At 38.6% G+C, this 19,830-nt stretch overlaps 1 protein-coding gene across 3 annotated transcripts in view; it reads left to right on the forward strand.

Moving 5' to 3' along the window:
• CA8 (carbonic anhydrase 8 (inactive)) overlaps positions 1–16,446 on the forward strand; it is a 49,914-nt gene extending 33,468 nt beyond the window's left edge. For all 3 annotated transcript variants that reach the window (XM_086887227.1, XM_086887216.1, XM_086887206.1), the window contains 2 exons: positions 2,642–2,811; positions 13,987–16,446. In XM_086887227.1, the coding sequence (XP_086743353.1) occupies positions 2,642–2,776 (135 nt within the window). In that variant the 3' untranslated portion in view covers positions 2,777–2,811; positions 13,987–16,446. The remainder of the gene's footprint in view (positions 1–2,641; positions 2,812–13,986) is intronic.
• The last annotated feature ends 3,384 nt before the right edge of the window (positions 16,447–19,830 follow it).

A 19,830-nucleotide genomic window follows, 5' to 3' on the forward strand; every position in this document is an offset into this window, starting at 1 on the left:
TGTAAGATAAAGCACTCAGATCTTCATGGTGTTCTGGGTGTTGGGAAGTAGGTCTGTGTTCCTGGAAGGTGTCATGGAGACATGTGAAATTGTCAAACAGAAGGATAATATTTCTATGCCTCATATGAAGGAAATGTTTATAGAAAACATGCAAATTCTTAGTTTTGTGTGCTTTATTCTTCAGCAAATATATAAGTGAAACAGAAGAACATGGTATTCAGGATCTGAACACAATGAGTGGTAAAAAAAAATTCTACACAACATGAACATGAACTGTTTTACTCAGTCGAAATGCAACTGTTCACATTGTGGATTTGCCTCTACACTGGTTAGAAGTTACTATCAAATTTCAGTGTGAACAGGCATAGGTCATCCTTTGTGTCTTCTGGGCAGGAGAAGAACTTTTTAAAGTGGCTATTCCTGGTAAATGTGTGTGGATATCCAAGGGTGCTTAGCCATATGCCTCTAAAAATCTGTTTCATTGGCAGTCCTGCAGGGTATACTCCATAGCATTGGCTTATGAAGGGTTGGAAGGAGATGATAAGTGGTGAAACAGGATGAGCAGGGCACACATACTACTTTGCCACATGGAAATGTAATAAGGAAAATAGTTTTGGCACAGGTAGGGTCCCAGGGAGAAGTACTTCTCACGAGTAGAGCAAACCACCATGTGTGCAGAGGGTCTCTGTCCTGGCAGTCTCAACCACAGAAGGAACAGCTAAACAAGGAGGCTGTTGATCTCAGAAGAAATTCCCCCTTGGAGCAGGGCTACAATTTTTGACTTTCCTAAAGACTAAAGAGCAGGCACAGAGATCAGGTCAGTTCTACTCTCCTGACTGAAGAAACTGGAAGCTGCTTTGTGAGGAGTACCTCCTGGAGAAAAACTTCACTGTGGGAACTGGGACGGTGCATTTGTAGTTACTGTAGGAGACAGCTCACAAATGCCAGCTTTGCAGAGAGTCTGCTCTTTCCTCTCCTTCATCTGTGTTTGTTTGAAGTATCTCATTCTCACAAGATCAAACAAAAGCCACATTTTTGTAAAGTGCTCCTTCCTAAACTGCAATTATCTCAGACTTGCCAGAGTTGATTCAGATGGTGAAAGAGGATGCTTTTACAAAACGACTTCAGTGATTTACCAGCTCTTGAGTTCTGAAGACTTTTTCAGTTCCAAGCTGGTAGTGGGTTTGTTTTCAGTTTGTTTTAAGTAAACAACAACAACAAAAATCTTCCATAACAGGATTCTGTCTCTAAAAGCACCTTCAAGGAGCTTTTTTCATTTTTGCAGTCTAAGCTCTTGCCTTATATCTCAGCTGCCAGAAGCTGAGTTGATTTCCAAGCACTCTGTTTTTTTGAGGAAAATGAAGCAGAGAAGAACTAAGCTAGCCTCTAAATCAAGTAAATAAGTCTGTATCAGTACTGCTATAGAGTGGAAAATAGCAATGAGGGCAGTTGTGTTCCAGGTTGCAGTAAGAAAGTATTCTCTGGAAGGAGGCAGGATAAGAATAAAAATGTCATTACCTGCTGTTTAGTACCTCATTTAATTTAATTCTGTAATCATGCTTACATTCTCTCTATAATATTTCCTAGGGTGTTTTTCATGGAGAAATTATCTCTGTAATGTTTTAGATGTGAAAATGATTGTGTAGGCTCCATTTTACTTTCTGTGTATCTTCAGTTTCAAGTTAGGGATGAACTGCATAGTGAAGCATCACAGGGTCAGTACAATTACAAAGGCTGAGGCTTTTGTGGAGTCATCCATTAAGTATATTTGCTGTATCCAGCTAAGAGAGCTTGTGAATAAATCAAGGAAACATAATTTTTTCTAGTAGTTGTAACTATTTAAAGTAACAGACACTACTCAGCACTGGTGAACAGTAAGGAGAAGTGTTTTATCATGCTGCACTTGATGCTAATACCAGGGATGGAGATGGAAGCTGCTCATATTCTTCCCTACACCAGATTTAGATTTAGAAAAATCTAAAAAGAGTCTATAAGCAAGAAACATATTTGTTTTGGCTCAACTGAAATATTTTATATTTACTCTTTACTGTATTTGACTTTCTGACTGTCAACACGTACAGATCTTTTGAAGCAGTATTTTGTTTTGATCACAAAAACTGTATTTTTCCATATAAAATGTCAACAGACATCCTCTAAAACTAAGAATCTGTTCAGTATTCTTCTGATTTAGAAGATAACAAGAGTTTCAGGCAGTAAATAAATCACTAGGAGAATTTTCAAACAATTTGTAGTCAAGCAAGTTATTCCTGAAATGCACTTCTTTGAAGAAGACCAGAATTACTACTCTAAACACACAGCAGTCATGCTGATTCATAGAATATAATCTGCAATGGCCAAGATGGTTGTAGATCCTAAAAGAAGTTGTGAATAGGCAGAGGTTAAGTTTGTCAAACCATGTGCATAAGAGTTCTTGTTTTTCTCTGTATCTCAAGTGTTTTGCCAGTGCTGATAACTATTTTAAAATGTTATTGATGTTATTAATTACTGACCTTACTATATGGCACCTGAACACTCCAGATTTCAAAGCTGTGGAATTGGCTGGACAAGGCTGGTTTTGATCATTAGTCCCATGGTGAAGAATGCGTCCCAGCTTCTTCATTTCTGTTTTTCTGTCTTTCAGATAGAGGAATTTCGAAGACTGAGGACTCATGTTAAAGGTGCTGAACTTTTAGAGGGCTCTGATGGAATCCTAGGAGATAACTTCAGACCAACTCAGCCGCTTAGTGACCGAGTCATCAGGGCTGCATTTCAGTAGCAGAAGAGGAAGAACAGTGATGAATCTTCAGTCAGGTAAGTAAAAACTTAGCAGAAAAGTCAAAACTTTGAAATAATTTAGCTAAAGTAGAAAATGCACTTAATTTTAGCTAATGTTATGATACGTTGTCATAATTGTAAATTTTGACACTGTAATATCTTTTTCATCCTGTGTATAATAGTTTGGTTATGTCATGGTTTAACTCCAGCTGGCAACCAAGCCCCACAAGCTGCTCAGTCACTTTGACATGGTGGGATGGGAGAGAGACTCAGAAGGATAAAAGTGAGAGAATTTGTGGGTTGAAGCAAAGACAGTTGATAGGTAAAGCAAAAGGCATTCATGCAAACAAAACAATAGAAAACAAGAAAGTCATTCACCACTACCCAGGCAGTGAATCATGATGCCCATTTACATCACAATTACTTCTTGTAGCTTTAAATTCATCCTGCTGCAGTGAGGAAGAGCACTACATGCTTTGGTTATGTGGTATATTTCCCCAGTTACTGAGTTTTACTGGTTGATTTCTCACCATGTCTCTAGAAGACCAGCCATCCTTGGTGGATCTTTTCACCCTCACTACTACAGGGTAGTAGTTGTGGAAGGAGGCACCCTTTTTTTTTTTCTTTTTTTCTTTTTTTATGATGCTGTTCTTTCCCAACAAGACTGAGTTCTGGCCAACTCCAGTGAAGGTGCAAGAGGAAACAAATTAAATTCCGTCATGGTTAATTCTTTGTATTTTATTCATCAAAGTAGTTGCTGCTTCTTTTCCACCTGTGTTGACTCACAGAGCAAGAATTTGAGGATGACATAAGAGAAATATGAACCTGCATTAACCCTGCTTCAGTTATTAAAACTTCTCATGTCATGTTCCCCCAGCCTCTATCAGTTACAAAATAAATCCCCTTAATGCTCAACAGTTACTCCTAATCATTATTATACTTAGTTAAAGGCTGTTTTGCTATAATGAAAAATGTGGCAATGAGATTCAAAGAGAGTAAAAGTCCAGGGAAGTGGTTGAGTCACCATTCCTAAAGGCATTTAAGATGCGTAGATGTGATTTGAGTGACATGGTTTAGGGGTGGACTTGGCAATGCTGGGTTAATAGTTGAACATGATGATCTTGAAGGTCTTTTCTAACTTAAACAATTTTATTATTCTAAGACAAATTGAAATTGAAAGTAATGAGCTGAGGCACCAGCTTTATGGTTGACTTTGAAAAGAAGTGGTCCCACTTTAATGCAGGTAATAGGAGAGAAAGTCTGGGGAATCTTCAAGAAAATAATCTGTTTGATTGCTTTCTTCAATAAATACTACTCCTTTCTAACATAAGAAATTTTTTCCACTAGTTTTCCACAAATAACTTTATTTAAATAATAGAAACATTGGGTATTCCCCATTACCCTATTTACTGTTGAAATACATCATATAAAAGCCTCTGATTTTCTATCTTCATATTTCTTCAAAGCTACAGAATAACATATTCTTCTGGGGTTTCATCTGGAAAGCATGCTGCTAAAAGGGTTTTGATAAACTGTTTTGGGTAAGGATATTTATTTACACTTTAAATTCTTGCCCTTGCTAGTTCCTATCAGGCTATGTTGTGGAGTTAATCCCATTCAGAGCATGCTCAGGGTCCAGTCTCCAGTTTCATGTGAAGTAACAAATGATCAGGCAGCAGATAACCCATAAAAAAGATTGATAATCCAAAAAAGAAATCCATTGAAACTATGTGAAAAGATTATCCTCCCTCCTGCATATGATAGAAATTATTAAATTGACTAGGACATTTCATGGTCTTTCCATATAGCATAAGCATTCGATATAGTGTATGCATCTAAACATTTTTGAAGTAAGGGTTTATTTGTATTTTATAACCCTACTTAATATCTGCATCCCAGAAGTTAAACAAAAACCCCAAAACATTGATTAATTTTTAAAATATTATTTTCTTATTCCCATATTTAATTTTGGGCATATTCCTAAAACCAATTCTCAATTACATGGTTCTCTGCGGTAACCAAGTGTCGTCACTTTAATCTTGAAATGGATGTTTCAAATTCATCCCAGCTTCTGCATAAAAATTACTTGGGAAAATTGTAGCAATATTAAAGTACAATTTTTCTCAGAGAGTGAATAATGCCCTCAGGCCAGTGCAGGTAATTCAAGTCTGTAACAGTGAAATTACTTGACACACTGAGTTTGAATTTTAAGCATGAAAGAGTTTCCTTTACAATGATGGAATTGAAATGTTAAAATTTCCCTTTTGCTTTCATGTTTTAAATTTTATTACATTTGTCAATACTTATAAAGATTTGTTCTATATAATAAGATTTATCTCAGCTTTGCTTCACAAAATAATCTGCAGTTTTAATTCCCAAATGATGGAATTTTTAATGCAAAGTAATAGTCCTCACTGTAGGGCCATACTAATTATGGACACTCAAGCACTGAGGAAGAGCTGTGACTCCTGACACAGTGTATCTCAAAGAAGAAACAATTCTTGTTTCCCTACACCTAATTGAATTATTTATCGGAAGATCTTTTCAGTTTTGTGTGCATCAGTCCAAGTAGCACTGAACTAATCAAGGTTTCATTATATATCTTTGCTATTAAGTTTAGGGACCTGAAAAAAAATGAAGTGTAAAAGGAAATCACGTGGCTTTGTTCACAGTTCTTCTATGCAACAGGGTAAAAAGGGAAGGAAACAATCCTACTTACTTTGTAGTGATTTCCTCACACCTCTCCAGGAGGAAGGTGTTGAGGAACAGTAGCTCCTCACACGGACCTCAGAAATCCTGGAAAAGATTCCTTCCTTCACAGGAACGAGGGAAGTCCCTTAAACTGGGATTGCTGGCATCAGCTGACTATTGCTATTAAGACTCAGTAGTAGATGGGGAAGTAATAGTTTTCTAGGTAGCATCTTCCTAGTGATTCAAGAGGAGCATTTCTGCTTTTCAAAGCACAGATTACCTTTCCTTTTAAAGCTCTGGTATGTCTTTAATATTACAATTACAAACACACTGGCTGACTTTTCTTACACACTGGCCTCTCTGCCAAGGTTGCTGGAACTCCTGTCAGTAAAATTTTAGTTATTTCTTTTTATTCCAAGCCAGAGTGGCAAAGCCGGTTAAAGAACCTTGAGGAATGTTACTTTGCCATGACTTTGTTACTCTGTCAGGGAGAGAAGAAGACAAATGTTTCAGTAGTGTATCCACAGGAGTAGAAAGGGGTTTTTTGAAAGGTCTAATTAATTTTGACTGAATCAGAAGGCAGGCTCTATACACACCATGCTCCCAGAGCTTCAGAACATCTGCTCCTCAGCCTTGATTTAAGCCTTGACAAAACTGAACCCCCTTTGTGGGTTATGATCAAATGGCATATGTTGGTTTTTGATGTAATTTCTTCTAATTTGTTGAGTAAGAAGCAGAGTTGACACAAACATGGAATAACATGGTGTGTAATAACAAGGAAAGAGATAACTTTTTTGGTTTTGTTTAATGTTCCTCTTACATGGAAAAGCCCAGATCTCAAAATATTCCTCTCCAGTTCTAAGACAAAGTTTGGCCAGGCTCTAAAGGGGGCCTCTAGGATGCCAGATACAACTTTGTAGCTTCTCTGCTTCCTTTAACACAGTGGGTTTTAGAAAAAGTTTGCTGCTATTTAGTTGGCCTCTCCTGGCTCTACTTCTTTTCTGCTAAAAACATATCTCTCTCATATAGCTTGGGGTTAATGAGCTTTTGGATTCTGTTTTGGTAGGGCTTTTGACATGCATCCAAATTACATCCCATTAGATGGCCTTTTAATCCTCCTTCTGCTGCAGTTGCTGAAGTTTTCAAATACATTTCTTTTGAAAAAGATGTAAAAAAATTCTAACCTTTTTAAATCATAGTGAAAGAATCAGTTGGGTGTTAAGGAGTTTGAAGGAAAAGTTCAGTACAGATTTGCTTTGAGACATGGAAGGTTAAAAAATTGAGTTGAGATTTAGAGAGTGAAGAACAATAAAATAACAGGGTAGTTGTAATTGAAAGGTGCCTCTGGAGATCTATTAGTTCTATCCTCTGCTCAAAGCATTGTTAACTACAGTGGGTTGCACAAAGCCGTGTCCAGCTGGGTTTTGAATATCATAAGGATGAAGACTCCTTAATCTCTGTAAGCAAATTGTACCTGTGTACTCCTGCAGGGAAAAAGGTTTTTCTTAATTTAAAATGAAATTTCCTGTATTTCAGTTTGTACCCATTGCCTCTTCTCCTTTCACTGGATGCAGCTGAAGATGCAGTCTGGTTCCATCTTCCCTACTTGTTCTCATGAAGTATTTATGAAATACTTTATTTATTATTTATACATTGATAAAATCCCCGTTGAAACATCTTTTCTGTAGGCTGGGCAGTTTCAGCTTTCTCAGCCATCCTTTTATGGCAGGTGCTCCAATCCCTTAGCATGATTGTAGCCTGTTGCTGATCTCCAGTATGTCTGTGTTTCTTCTGAACTGGGGAACCCAGGACTGCACCTAGTGCTCCAGATGTTCTATCAGTGCTGAGTAGAAGCATTTCCCTTCACCTGCTGACAGTGGTTTTCCTAGTGCAGCTCAGAAAGCTGCAGAACTTCGTTGTTGCCTTGGGTGCATTACTGACAGCTTGAACTTGAGGTTTGCCAAGACTCCCCAGTCCTTTTCTGAAAAAGAATAGAAGGGATAACATTGTGACTTCCTCAGTGTTGATGCTAGCTTCTTTTTTTACTTTCTGCTTGACACAGAACCCTTGCTATGGTCATTGAGCTATTTCTTGATAATTTCAGATTATCTTGGAATAAGATTTATAGTTAATATTGTTATACAGGAAAGCCTAACAGTAAGGAAAACAAATGCTGCCACTCTCAGAAATCAAACAACAAAAATCTTAAATCTACCATTTCATTAAAGGCTATTTATTTGACAGCTGTAGGCCTGACACACTATTTCTCAATATGTGAATTGTGACTATTCCAGAAAGCTTGCTGGAATTTTGGGCTTTGCCACCTTTTCTAATGCATAAATACTTGTCCAGTGCTACATTCTTCACTGAAGACAGCATTATTTGTGGTTTCCAATGGATTTATCACCCCCGTCTTTAATTCTTGTTGCTTTACATGTAGCTGATGGACATGCCTTTCCCCTCTTTTATGTCAGCTTTATCTGCGAATGAGCAAGACTTCTGATTTCAAATACTTGAATATCAACTTGATGTTGTAACAATAATGAACTCAGTTTGGCAAGCCAATGTGTCTTCATCCCTTTATACACCAGGGTGTATACACATGATTCCATGCAGAGTTGGTAAATGGCATTGCTCCTATTTACTAAGAGGAGGTCAAATAGCTGCCTGTTACAGAAGTCATTAAAATTCACATGAATCTTTTAATACAAGACAGTAAGAGCTTGTTCTAAAAGACAATTTGCTAGAATAATATTTTCTTTTTTAAGTGAAAAACTTTAATTTTCTTTCCTTTGAGAATAATTAATGTGATCTCTAGTGTGTTGTCTCAGAACTCCCCATCTCAGACACAATTTATTATGTGTTCATAATTATCCTCCAAATGTGGTGGTCTCATACCTACTCCATCTACATACATACACTAGTCAAGTTCTCCTGAAATTTTTTCATTCTTGACTGATTCAGAAATTCCTGAGAAAGCATCAATTTTTATATATACAAGTTTATATACACACTTATCCATACACATGCATCTGTGGTAGACCTCAGACTGCAAGCATCTGCAAGTTTATCCAATGTCCTGTAGGTTATGGTGGCAGAAATTAATTCAGATTAAAAACACGTTTAATATAATGACTGTTTTCCTAGAAGTAAATTCAAGATTAGAGAAAAAAAAACAAGAAATGACATCATTAAAACAGCAAGGTTAGGGGAACAGGAAGGTGTAATTTAGGGTGGGAGGAACAGAGACTGCATTTCTGATGCTGCAGAGACTCTGCATGATAGTGAGAAGTCTGAGCAGACAAGGAGAAACTGACACAACACTAGTTCCACAGCAATGAGATAGGGCGATGTGGTGACTGCATCTGGTGCATTTTGTGAATGGATAATGCTTTTGAAGCTGTTGAGCAGTTCTGGTGGCAACAAAATCATGTTGCTCCTTTCCCAGGATATTGAACAGGGGATGCCAGTGCGAATGAACTAGAACTAAACAGGGGGTGGTGCACTCTCCTCTTTATGGAATTGTGAATTGTATGATAACAGACTGTAGAATATGAAAGAACATTCAAATCCAGAGTCAGCCGTGCAGTTGTACCTTGCCTTTGAGAAATGGGAAGGGTGATGGAATGCTATGGACTGTATTTCTGTGTTAAAAGATCTCAAGTGAAATTTCTATTTTAATGGACTTTACAATAGTAATCCTCATGTCTTTACTCCAGTTGACTAGAAGCATTTTCAATTTGTGAAGTTCACAAATGAGTTGCTCTGCAGAAGTTCTAACACTGGTGATTTTATCATTTCCTGTTGTGTAGGTCCAGAGCTGGAATGAGCTGTCAGCAGCCATGCATCATTAGGATGAGATACAACTGTTCTTATCATTTTCCTGTTTGAAAAAACCCAAATCAACCCAACAGAAAGATTATCAACATTAGTTCTTTAGAAATGCAAACACCAGTTTCCTAGATTTGTTGAAATATGAGTGTTTATGCTGTCTCTAAGTGAGTGATATTTTTATTGCTCATTGTTTGTCTCCATGAATTTAGAGTTTGTGCTTAGAAGGTGATTGGTTTAATTGTTCAGTTTCAGTTTTTTAAAGAAACTGAACTTCATGTTATCACCAAAACTGATGATTGTACTTCTATATTTAAGGTCTTTTGCCCAGTGCTCAACCTTCTGCTGCCACTTCAGAGTTCTTTAGAATGTGCTTACACTTGAGGGCAGGACTGTAGGACAGAGGGCAAAACACCTTTGGCTTGTGAGCCACACACCATAATCGGAGGCCTACTGGAAACAAAACTTTTGGAGCCTTCAGGCAGCCAGAATCTCCAGAAATGGATGAAAAAGGGTGCCTTTTGAGGTTGTTTTTGACTACTTCATTGTACTAGCAGGGAGTAGGGTGTGCACTGAGATTGCAAGTGAACCCTGTAATAGCAGCATAATTTTTTTCCCACTGCTGATGATTCAAATTAGTGACTAGAAAAAGACTTTTGTTGCTTATGTGACATACCTCTGACTTGGGGGCCAGAATGTAGAGACTTGGTAGCCAGAGGCAGACAAAAGTCATAGCCTGGTCCTTGCTGCAGTAGGTATATATGTGTCCAGGCCAGGATAGCAGGTGATCAAACCTAAATGAGAAAGAAAACCATTTTGAGTTTTCAGTGTTACCATCATATTGAAATTGTTCAGTTCCTTACTGAGCTCTTTTTAGAAATACAGGAATTGTGGAGGAATGGAAAATGGTCAAAATGTTAAGAAGCAAGGAGGAAAGATTACTGTGCTTCCTTTTCAAAGCTAAAAAGTCATAAAGTAGTCTAGGAAACAGATCCCTGCTTATGCTTCAAATAAGATACTTCATGGTGACAAGTGCTCCTAAATTTTGTGACCTGTGAGTTTCTATCATCATCACAGTCTTTCCTATTCATAATTCACTGTTACTGTCAACTTTTCATAAAAAGAGTTTTGAGAGTGTAATTCCCAGCAGCTTACCATAAACCATGTATGGTTTGTAGACTGCTACTTGGAAACTGAAAATGTAGCCAGGAACCCAGAGTCAAATAAAAGACCCTCATAACATACTCATTAGCAATCACAACAAGCAAGTTAGAGTCTGAACACACATTGAAACTCTGCCACGGTATTTTCACTTCTGGGGAAAATGGTGCAAATTAGTGGTGTGTCAAAATAGTAGGAAGCTTCAATCATCATTGATAAAGCTACACCCATTTTTAGAAAAAGAGAGTAGAGCATAATATAAAATATAATGCAATAGGCTTTCAAATACCAAAGGTACTAGAAGGACAGGTATATATGTCTGTACAATACAGAGAAGAGAGCCTGCAATATGCTTTCCTTCTTCACCAATGTTACACAAGTTAGGCACTGGAAGTGCACTCTGTTTTACATGGATGAAATCACACAGGTTTAAGCAGAACATTATTACTCCATTGAAACTGAAGATCCAGATAGGCCCAGATCCTTACTCTTATTGGAATTTGAATTCTGATTATTTCGTATGGATAAAGACAATGCAATGAAAAATATGCAAACTCTTCCTAAGGAAACAGACGTGTTTTGTAAATAAATAGCAATGGAAACTACCAAGTTATTTGGATTACTGAAAATGTTTTTGCAACTGATACTTGCCACTCAAGAAACAGAGTGTCAGTACTAACTGTTGTTAGCCATGTTTTATGGATAAGAGCAGAGATTATGACAGAGCAGTGCCACCCAACAAAACTTTCTTTAAAAACATTTATGCATCCCCATAGCTCAAGACAAACAAAGATATATTTTAGTTAGCTAGGTGTAGCTAAATGCCCGCAGAACTTGATGTTGATTTCATGAATTGTAACCTTTTAATGGAAGGAATGCAAAGTGTTTCAAGAAAGGTAAGTTTGATCAGATACTCAGTTCTCTTTTCTGAGACACTCTGAATCCACGCCTGGCTGTACATTCAGCTGCTGTTTTTAGGAAGGTGTAGGTGTTTTGTCAGTATTATACTGGTTTTGTCAGCCATGTCTTTTGTTTTTTAAAAGCTTTTTGATTTCTCTTAATGCTAGGGAGGAGAAGGCAAGATTCCTTCCATAAAGAAAAAGATAGGACATTTGTGAGACAATGGGGGTAAGGAATATGGTCAGACAAAAGAAGTGGAAAAGCTCTCCAGAAAGGAGATAGACTAGTTTTAAGCAGCAGAATAAAGGTTTTGATCTTGTGTATTGATCTCGACCTAAAGCTGCTGCAGTGGGACATCTTACTTCCCCCCCATCAGATGGAAAGACATATTATCATGGCCATCCTATTTAATTTCTCCAGTCTCTTTATTTGCACTTTCTCAACACTTTTGGAAGACTTTGAAAAATAATCCTTTTCACTGAAGTTTTCTCATATCTTCTCTTTTAAATATGTTCTCTCTATTGCTATAGGAACATTGGGACATTTGGTTCTTAAAAATATAACAGCTTTGCTCCTTATCTTTGCTCCTGCTTCTTCTCCTTGTTTCTGAGATGAAATTTATAATGTTCCATTTGTCCCAGTTTTGTGCAAGAAAATTTTCTCTGTAAAGAATATAGGTGCATAAAATTTCTGTATGAAAGAATTAGATATAAATATACTTAGAAAAATAATGATTTTTCTTTTTTTAAATTCTGAGGTTGATTTCTGAGCTTTGATTAACCTTGTTAATATTTTTTTTTTTTTCCAAACCATGGGAATTATGAAGATTTTGAAGGTAGTTACACTTCATGACACTGATCCTGGAAAGTTTTCTTTGGGAATAGTTATTTGATCCGTAGAGGACCAGAAAGTAGGAAAGTTATTGTTAAACAAGAATAAACAAGTGTAAACATGGATAACAACACTACCAATGCATACAGTGTTTTGCCAGACTTCAGACTGGCTCATAATTAGGCTCCTTTCAAAAAGTAATTCATTAATACAATAGGCATCAAATCCCAGTTCAACTTAATTTCACTGACTTTGACTTTTGGACTAAAAGCATTAAGCTTGAACTAGCTAAAAATGTACAAAATGTGCATTCAATTAAAGAGTAATTAGATACTCAATCACCCTTACATCACACGAGGGATTATCCAAGAAGGAAGAGAGGTACTACTCACTGCAGTGTGTAAAACAATTTTCTTAATTAGTTTAGCACTAATTGAGATTGAAGAAGTGTCACTGTGTCACAGCATTAGTTTACCTAAATGGAATCTTAGAAACACAAAGGTTTTAGCCTCTTTTGAACTTTCTCACATGGATTGTTCAGTCTTACTCACTGATCCAATGCCATCTGGCCACAGAAATGGAAACTTTCTGTTCACTTCAGGGAAGGGGCAGTTGGTCCCTGCACCCTTGTATCAGTAGCCCACTGAAAAACATGCCAACAGTTTTTCCAGAGATGGAGAATAACTTGTTATTATTACTTGGTTGTTTTGTTTTTTCATGTTACACTTTCATACCAAGCCCCAGGAAGAACTTGGAATCCTCTGTGCTGTGTAAAACCCGCTGCTTACAGCCTGCCTTGAGAGGCAGCTGGTAGCAAGCTCTTCGAGTGGACCATCAAATGGTGCTGCTGCCAGACAATGTGGTTTTTGGGGGCTATTGAGTGATAACCAGGGAGTATGTGGAAATCACATACATATCACATACATTGTCTTGTGGATGGGCACTGACTTTGTAGCAGTGCTGCTGGTCACTGACAACCTCTACACCCCCTTCCCCTGTCAGGACCAGAGGGAACTCTCTGGAATGTGTTGACTTCCTGCAAGCACTCGTAGCCCCAGGTGACCATTTGCACACGAGAGCACTTTCAGATTGTTTGTGTGTACACACTGAGCTATTGTTAGCACTGTAATAAACTCAGGGGAAAAAAATAAGGAAATTATTAGTACAACAGAATGAAGCAGTCACTCTCATACCCACTGGTTCTGAACTGAGAGCACTGGGGCAACTGGTGATCCTTAAGTTCATACCAAAGCACATGAATACATGTTTGCATGAAATCAAATATTGATTAATGCTCCTGATGAATAAGAATATTGCTGCTATTAGGAGAAATTGGGTGATTGCTTTCTATCCCTTGAGCCTACCTGACTCCCATGAGAGCTAGTACTCAGCATTTCACTTAGTAAGGCCCCTAAAATAGTAAATGGTAAAAAGTTCTCTGTGACCAGTATATTTTTTTCAAGTTTGCTACCATGAGCACCAGTTTCAGTTACCAGACTGATTGAGAAAGCCAATTGTAAAACTTTGTTTCGAATTCATAATTTTACCACTGCATTTAACTTTGCATTTTTACTGCCATTTCCTCCATTGCTAGTAAATCTTGCAGCACTGCCTTTACCCTAAAAGAGAAGAATCAGTACCATTATGTCACTGAAGTATATACCCTGAAACTGCTCCCACCTGCTGTCATGAAATCCCAGCTTTTAGTTTTCCCTGTCTCCCTGGCTGGATATAAACAGTCTTTCAGACCCACTGCGGAGGAATTTCAGTAACATAATTGTTCCATTCTCTTTTCAGAGAGGAGGAAGACAATGCTCCCACAGTGCCCGCAGATGAGAAATGGAAACTTTCGAGACTGCTGCTTCAGTTGAACCACAAAGCCTGTATTGTTTGTCTTCATCTAATTCAGCCTTGATAGACAGCTGTGACAGTTGGTCTGTCCACATGGTCCAGTAAAATTCTGGGAATGGGCTGTACATTAAAGGAAGAAAACATATTAAATCTTCCAATTCACACTGTTAACTATTTTAAAATTGTCATTATTGTTGCTTTTATAGCTACTTTGCCATAGCATTCAATAGTCATCTGTGATCCAAATAGTACTGAATTTAAGCTTGATATGAATGCTAATATGTAGAAATACTCATTATTGTTTGGAATGTTAGATTTACTTTTATTCCATATCATCTCTTGTGCTGTCAGTAACCATATTTTCTGTAGAGGAGAGATGCATTCTACAAAGGTAATAAAAACATTGTTCACAAAGCGTATTATAGAAATTCAGAATTAATTTTTTGGCAGAAAGGAGCACTTTGCTAAACATATGCACTTGACATGGTTTATCTGAATAAAGCTGAATGAAATTTGCATTACTAGGAACATTACTGAAAAAAAGGGCAGTTTGGGATGAAGTAAAATTAACCAATATAACAATAAACAGAATTATCTGGATTATTTTCTACTTGGTGAGCCATGGAATTTTGCGATATAGTGCTTGATTGAGGCAGAAAATTTTCAGTCTTTGTTCTCTTGTGAATTATGACAGTTCTATTTGTTCTGTGCATTGCTGAGGATGGTGGTCTGGGGACTTACTCTGCATGTCCTGAGCTCTCTGCACAGCATGGGGATTGCCATGCTGGGCCACCCATGGCTTATCTGACAGAGAAGATAAGGCAAGGGTAGTCTGGACCAGCGAGTCAACGTCGTAACTTCTAATTCATGAGAAACAGCAAGATCTGGAAGACAGAGTCACTAATGTGGGAAGCAATAGCTTTGATCACCCTAGCTATTAGTGAGGTCTCCTGTCCTAGCATGAGATGCATTGCAGAGATCTGTGTCAGTGGAAGAGCCCCAGAGGCACAGATGGTAACTTCCAGTCTGGAGCACAATGAAGATGCAAACTGAGGGCTCACAAAGGGGAGGCCACTCCCTTGGAGCTGATTGATCACCAGTCAAAAAGTCATTCCCAAGCAATGGTAAATGCAGAGTCAGAAGGCATCCTTAATCTACTTTGTCAAGGGTTATGGGGAGAGCTACTGCTGAATAATGAGTTACAAGCTCTCTGAGTAATTTTTGTGTATGTTAGTGGCAGCACAAACAACAGGACAAACCCACACAGTGCATGTGAGCTGGGTGAGGGGGACCAGATATTGCTGATCACTTGATGTCTTTGTAAGTGGATGTACCTCAGAAACGTGTGCTTGTTTGGATATAAGCCTTGGTAGCATGCACTGCAATAAATGCACAGAAAATGTAAAGCAAGCAGCCCACCATGAGATCATCTGTTCATTTGGGCTTGGCAGAGTAGCAATCAGCATGTTGTTCCTTGGGCTTAAAGAAACTTATATTTCTTAGGGTTATCTCCACCTCCTACCCACATTTAATGAAATATAACCCTGTTATCTATGTAAAAAGATTCCAGTGCTGGCCAAAACCACACTTCCCACCTGCAGTGTGCAACATGTGCATGTTAGCAGCTTCATGTGGCTGCTGCCCCTCTTCCTTCAATAGTTCCCAGGCAGCTGCAGGCAGAGCCCAACCCCAACACCTGATTACCAGACCCTGGCTTCCCACTGATCCACATCATAACCACAGGACAGGAGAAGTCTCTGCTGCAATGGCCTGGCTGGACTGTCTGTAGTTTTTGACAGGAGCCTGATAATTTTTCTTAGTTGTCAGGTTTGGTACTAAAATCTTGGGAAAATAAAACTCTGTGAGGTGGAAGCCAACTGTTTTCTGCCAGGGCTGGTTTTGTCTCCTTGCACTCGGCAATGAACGAACCCTTCAAAAGTGGAGTGAACCATGTTCCAAACCTGATAATACTCAGGTTATATGCACAGTTCATTCAGATCTTCTCCCTTTGCATACAACATATTATTAACTACTGAGTGTTAACTGAAAGGAACTGTAGTAATAATATGGCAAATATTGACAATATGATGAAATCTGAACTAGATTTACTGTAAATAAACATGTTCCTTATCTTGGAGCTGGCTGATACTCCCGTGGCTGTGAAATACAGATGCTTTGCAAAGCAAATGATGTAATGTCTCCACCAAAAAGTCCATTATTTCTCTTTCCTGTGCTCCCTTCCTGTGTTTGCTGTTCTTTCAAGCATTGCCTTGTGCAGCGAAATTCTAGTCATATAAATACTACTACTGAGGAATTAAAGTTAGTAAATTAGTTTCAACACTTGTCAGATGTTTTTTTTTCCTAGGCTTGGCTTTGAAAGAAAAATAAAACCCACTGGTAAAAACACTTAAAGCAGTTCTGTGTCTTAAGAGCTGGATCTAATTATAACAACAAATTCATTCACAAAGCACACCCGTTCTAATTACACATTGGTCAACCCACATTCATTGTGTGTTGGGGAAAATTAGTCTTTCTGGTTTTGGTAGGAATCCACAGGGAGGAATTTTCAGGAAGGGCTCTTGGTGTATTATTTCAGTTACACTGCACCCATGAGAGGTTTTATTGAGTGTGGCAAGGCTCTGCTACTCTCCAATTGGAGTTCCACATGCCTGCCTTTGTATTAATATTTTTAAGAAATCATAAAATCTGATAAGGGAGTTTTGAGGGTAGTGGAAGGCCATAAATTAATAATATCCTCTTCAGGCCTACAGCTACTGAAATTTAGAATCAGTTTGCTCTCTGAAAGTGTTTTTAAAGGTAAATGTTAATGGGCATAATACTTCACATAATTTTTGAGATTTATTAGAAATGTGAATTACAAGTTTCCAAGAGATGTTGAGCAATTGCACGCTTGTTGGTCACGAAATCAATGACATAATACTTAAAAAGCAACTTTGTGCTTCACCAGGCAAAAGCTGGTTCCACAGGCTTGTGATAAACTGTAGAAAGGTATTGGGAATAGGAAGAAATTCTTTCTTGAGAGAAGGAAGGTGAATTGGGGCAGATGCCTGCTGTCCATGATCATCCCTCTGCATGTGATGTGTTCTTCATTTTCCTCCATAGTTTTCTGTAGCTCAGAAGAATTTAGAGCCTTTAAACTCTTAGTTTGACTCCAGACCATAGTACAATATTCTTTGCACGTTGGGCTGTGATCCTGGGCTCCCACTTAGCCAAATTAGAGATCTTCTTGGAAAGCACTGTGCCTCCCTAAAGCTGCCTTTTCCCCCAGCTCCCACCTTTCCTTTGTGTGAAAATTAAGTCATAGGTAGGTGGACGAATAATAAATTCTAGCCCTGGTCCAGAAATATACCTGGGAGGTCAAAAGGAATAAATTGGTGTGGCTTAAAGGATAGGCTTGATCCCAGACATTATGCTGTCAAGAATGGGGTAGTGGCTGTGTACGGAAACAGATGTGAGGTAGGACATGAGTCTAAGAGGAAATGAGTGGTCTCTGGCCAGCATCCTGGTCTGCATCCTAAAGGTTGACTCATCTGTGTTCCTGACTCTTAGGGGGTAATTGAAGACTACTGTTGCTGAGGAGATAAAAGTGCCTAACAGCACGGCAACATAAAAAAAAATAATTTAACTGAGAAATTTCAGCTCAATTTTGTGGAGACTGCAGAAGGAACAAGGAGAGGAGATCCATGCACATGCAGCTTCACAAGAAATCACACCAACCAGCACTTTCCAGACCCTGCCAGGGTGCAGCTGCCATAAGCACAGACTCGCCTTCATTGAGTTTGACTGGTGGGCACAGCACTGGGGCAGTAATGGCCTTGGGCAAACTATTCCTTTCATGGTTGTCACATCCACTCAGGTGAGAATGAAGGGAAGCTTCCTTTTTTGTAGAAATGGGGTGAGTCTCAGTGGGAATGATGGCTGTAGAGAAAAAGGAGAAAACACTCTAGGGGTTGAGAACTGTGGAAGGAGTGCAGCTTTTGGCTTGCTTTTTCTTTCTTGGCTGGGTTTCACGGTGGCATCATCAGCCATGGAGTTTGTTTTGAGATGTGTTCTTCCTTGGTGCATCAGTGCTGCCTGCTCAGGTAGCTGGAGAACCACCCACTACCCCTCCTGAGGCTAGACCATGCAGGATGTGTTTGGAAGTGTTCATGTCCATATGTTTTATGAAACTGTAGCTGCCATTGTAAGCATACCTGTGTGTGTATTTATCTCTTGAGAATGCTGCACATAAAAAAACCCCAAAGCTATTTTAAAAAATAAAAACAATTTAAAATGAATTGTAGAACTTCTAATTAAAGTTAATATATTTCAGTATGAAGACTATATGCTTTGCATAAAATGCTCAGCAGCCCTGTTGGTATTTGTATGATTTAGTTTCTCCCTTTGCTTAATGAATTTGTGTTAAAGTCCTGTTCCTTTTCTTTTTCCCTCATTATTCATTTTACAGCCCCAGGTTTTTTATATTGAATGCTGTTCGAGACATGCTCTGAAGACATTAATCACTTTCTTGTGAGCCTTTCTCTTACAGTACTTGTTTGAATGCTTCAGGAGTGTTAAAGAACTTTACAATCCCTTTGCATATGCCTTCTCCCCTCTATCATGTGAGGATTCCTCTCTGATCACAGATTATCTGTGTGATGCCAGCTCTAAGAAAAGGACACAGCAATCAGCCATGTCAGAGAGAGATTCTTCATGTGGATCTGCAATGCATGTTGTTGTCCAGGAGAACTTGTTATACCTTAACTTAGCCTTATTTGCAAATTAAAAACCCAGCATTGACTCAGTAGTCAAATCACCTCTTAAGTCTTCTCCCTGATTTGCTGGGATAATTACTTCCAATGCAAGGTTTGCTTTTCAGTGCTGGGTAATTTTTTTTGTAATTCTTCCATTCAGTATCTTCAAATGCTTCTCACTAGTGCCTTCCCATGCTGTTTACAGAGACAGAGGCAGCTTTTTTGCTTCTTGGCCTTCCCTAGAGCCTGACATCATCTTGATCCAAAGAGGCCCTCCCCTCCCCAAATATCAGAGAAACAGCTGAAGATGGGTAAAAGAAGGGAAATAGTAGATAAACTTGGAAAGAACTTGCCCTATAAAGTACACAATGAGCTGTTTAAGCCTTGGATAACGAAGAAAAAGAAAACATAAAAATAACAAAGAAAGACAGCATAAAAAACTTCCTTAACTGTCCTTTTCACTAGCAGGGATGTGGTTGGAAATACTCCTTTTCCATTTCCATCTCAACTTGCTTGTGTTGGAAGTGATCCATTCTGGGTTGTGTAACACCAGCTGACTAGCCCACAGCCTACTCCCAAATCAGTGATCAGAAACCATATCCAGCCAGCCTTATTCCCTGAGACTGCTTCTCTCCTGCACCTTTCCCACCAGTGACAGGGAATTGGCTGCCTGTCCTTGGAAACAAACCTTATCCAAAACCTTGGGTGTTCACTGCATTCCCTGTGCTGGGTTACCTTCCCATCTCCACCACATCTCCTGAGATGGAAGACAGTAAAGAAATGAAGTCAAAACACAAACTCCATTCTTTTCTAAAGAAAAGCACTCGAGAAGGCTGGAGCTTCAAGCACATAAGCAACTCCAGTGCTTATTATTAAAGGTGATGTTTGTGTCTAAGATGGAGACAAAAACAACATGATCTTACATAGACATAAACTCATTTTCTCCCTTAGGTTTTGGTATAAACATACACTACAAACAGTGTTTTCTGAAGTGTCTTCCATGTAAACATCTGGCAGTGTTGAGCATGAAACAGAT

This window comes from Cyanistes caeruleus, chromosome 1 (genome assembly GCF_971803275.1).
Source record: "Cyanistes caeruleus chromosome 1, bCyaCae1.hap1.1, whole genome shotgun sequence".
Classification (NCBI taxonomy): Eukaryota; Metazoa; Chordata; class Aves; order Passeriformes; family Paridae; genus Cyanistes; species Cyanistes caeruleus.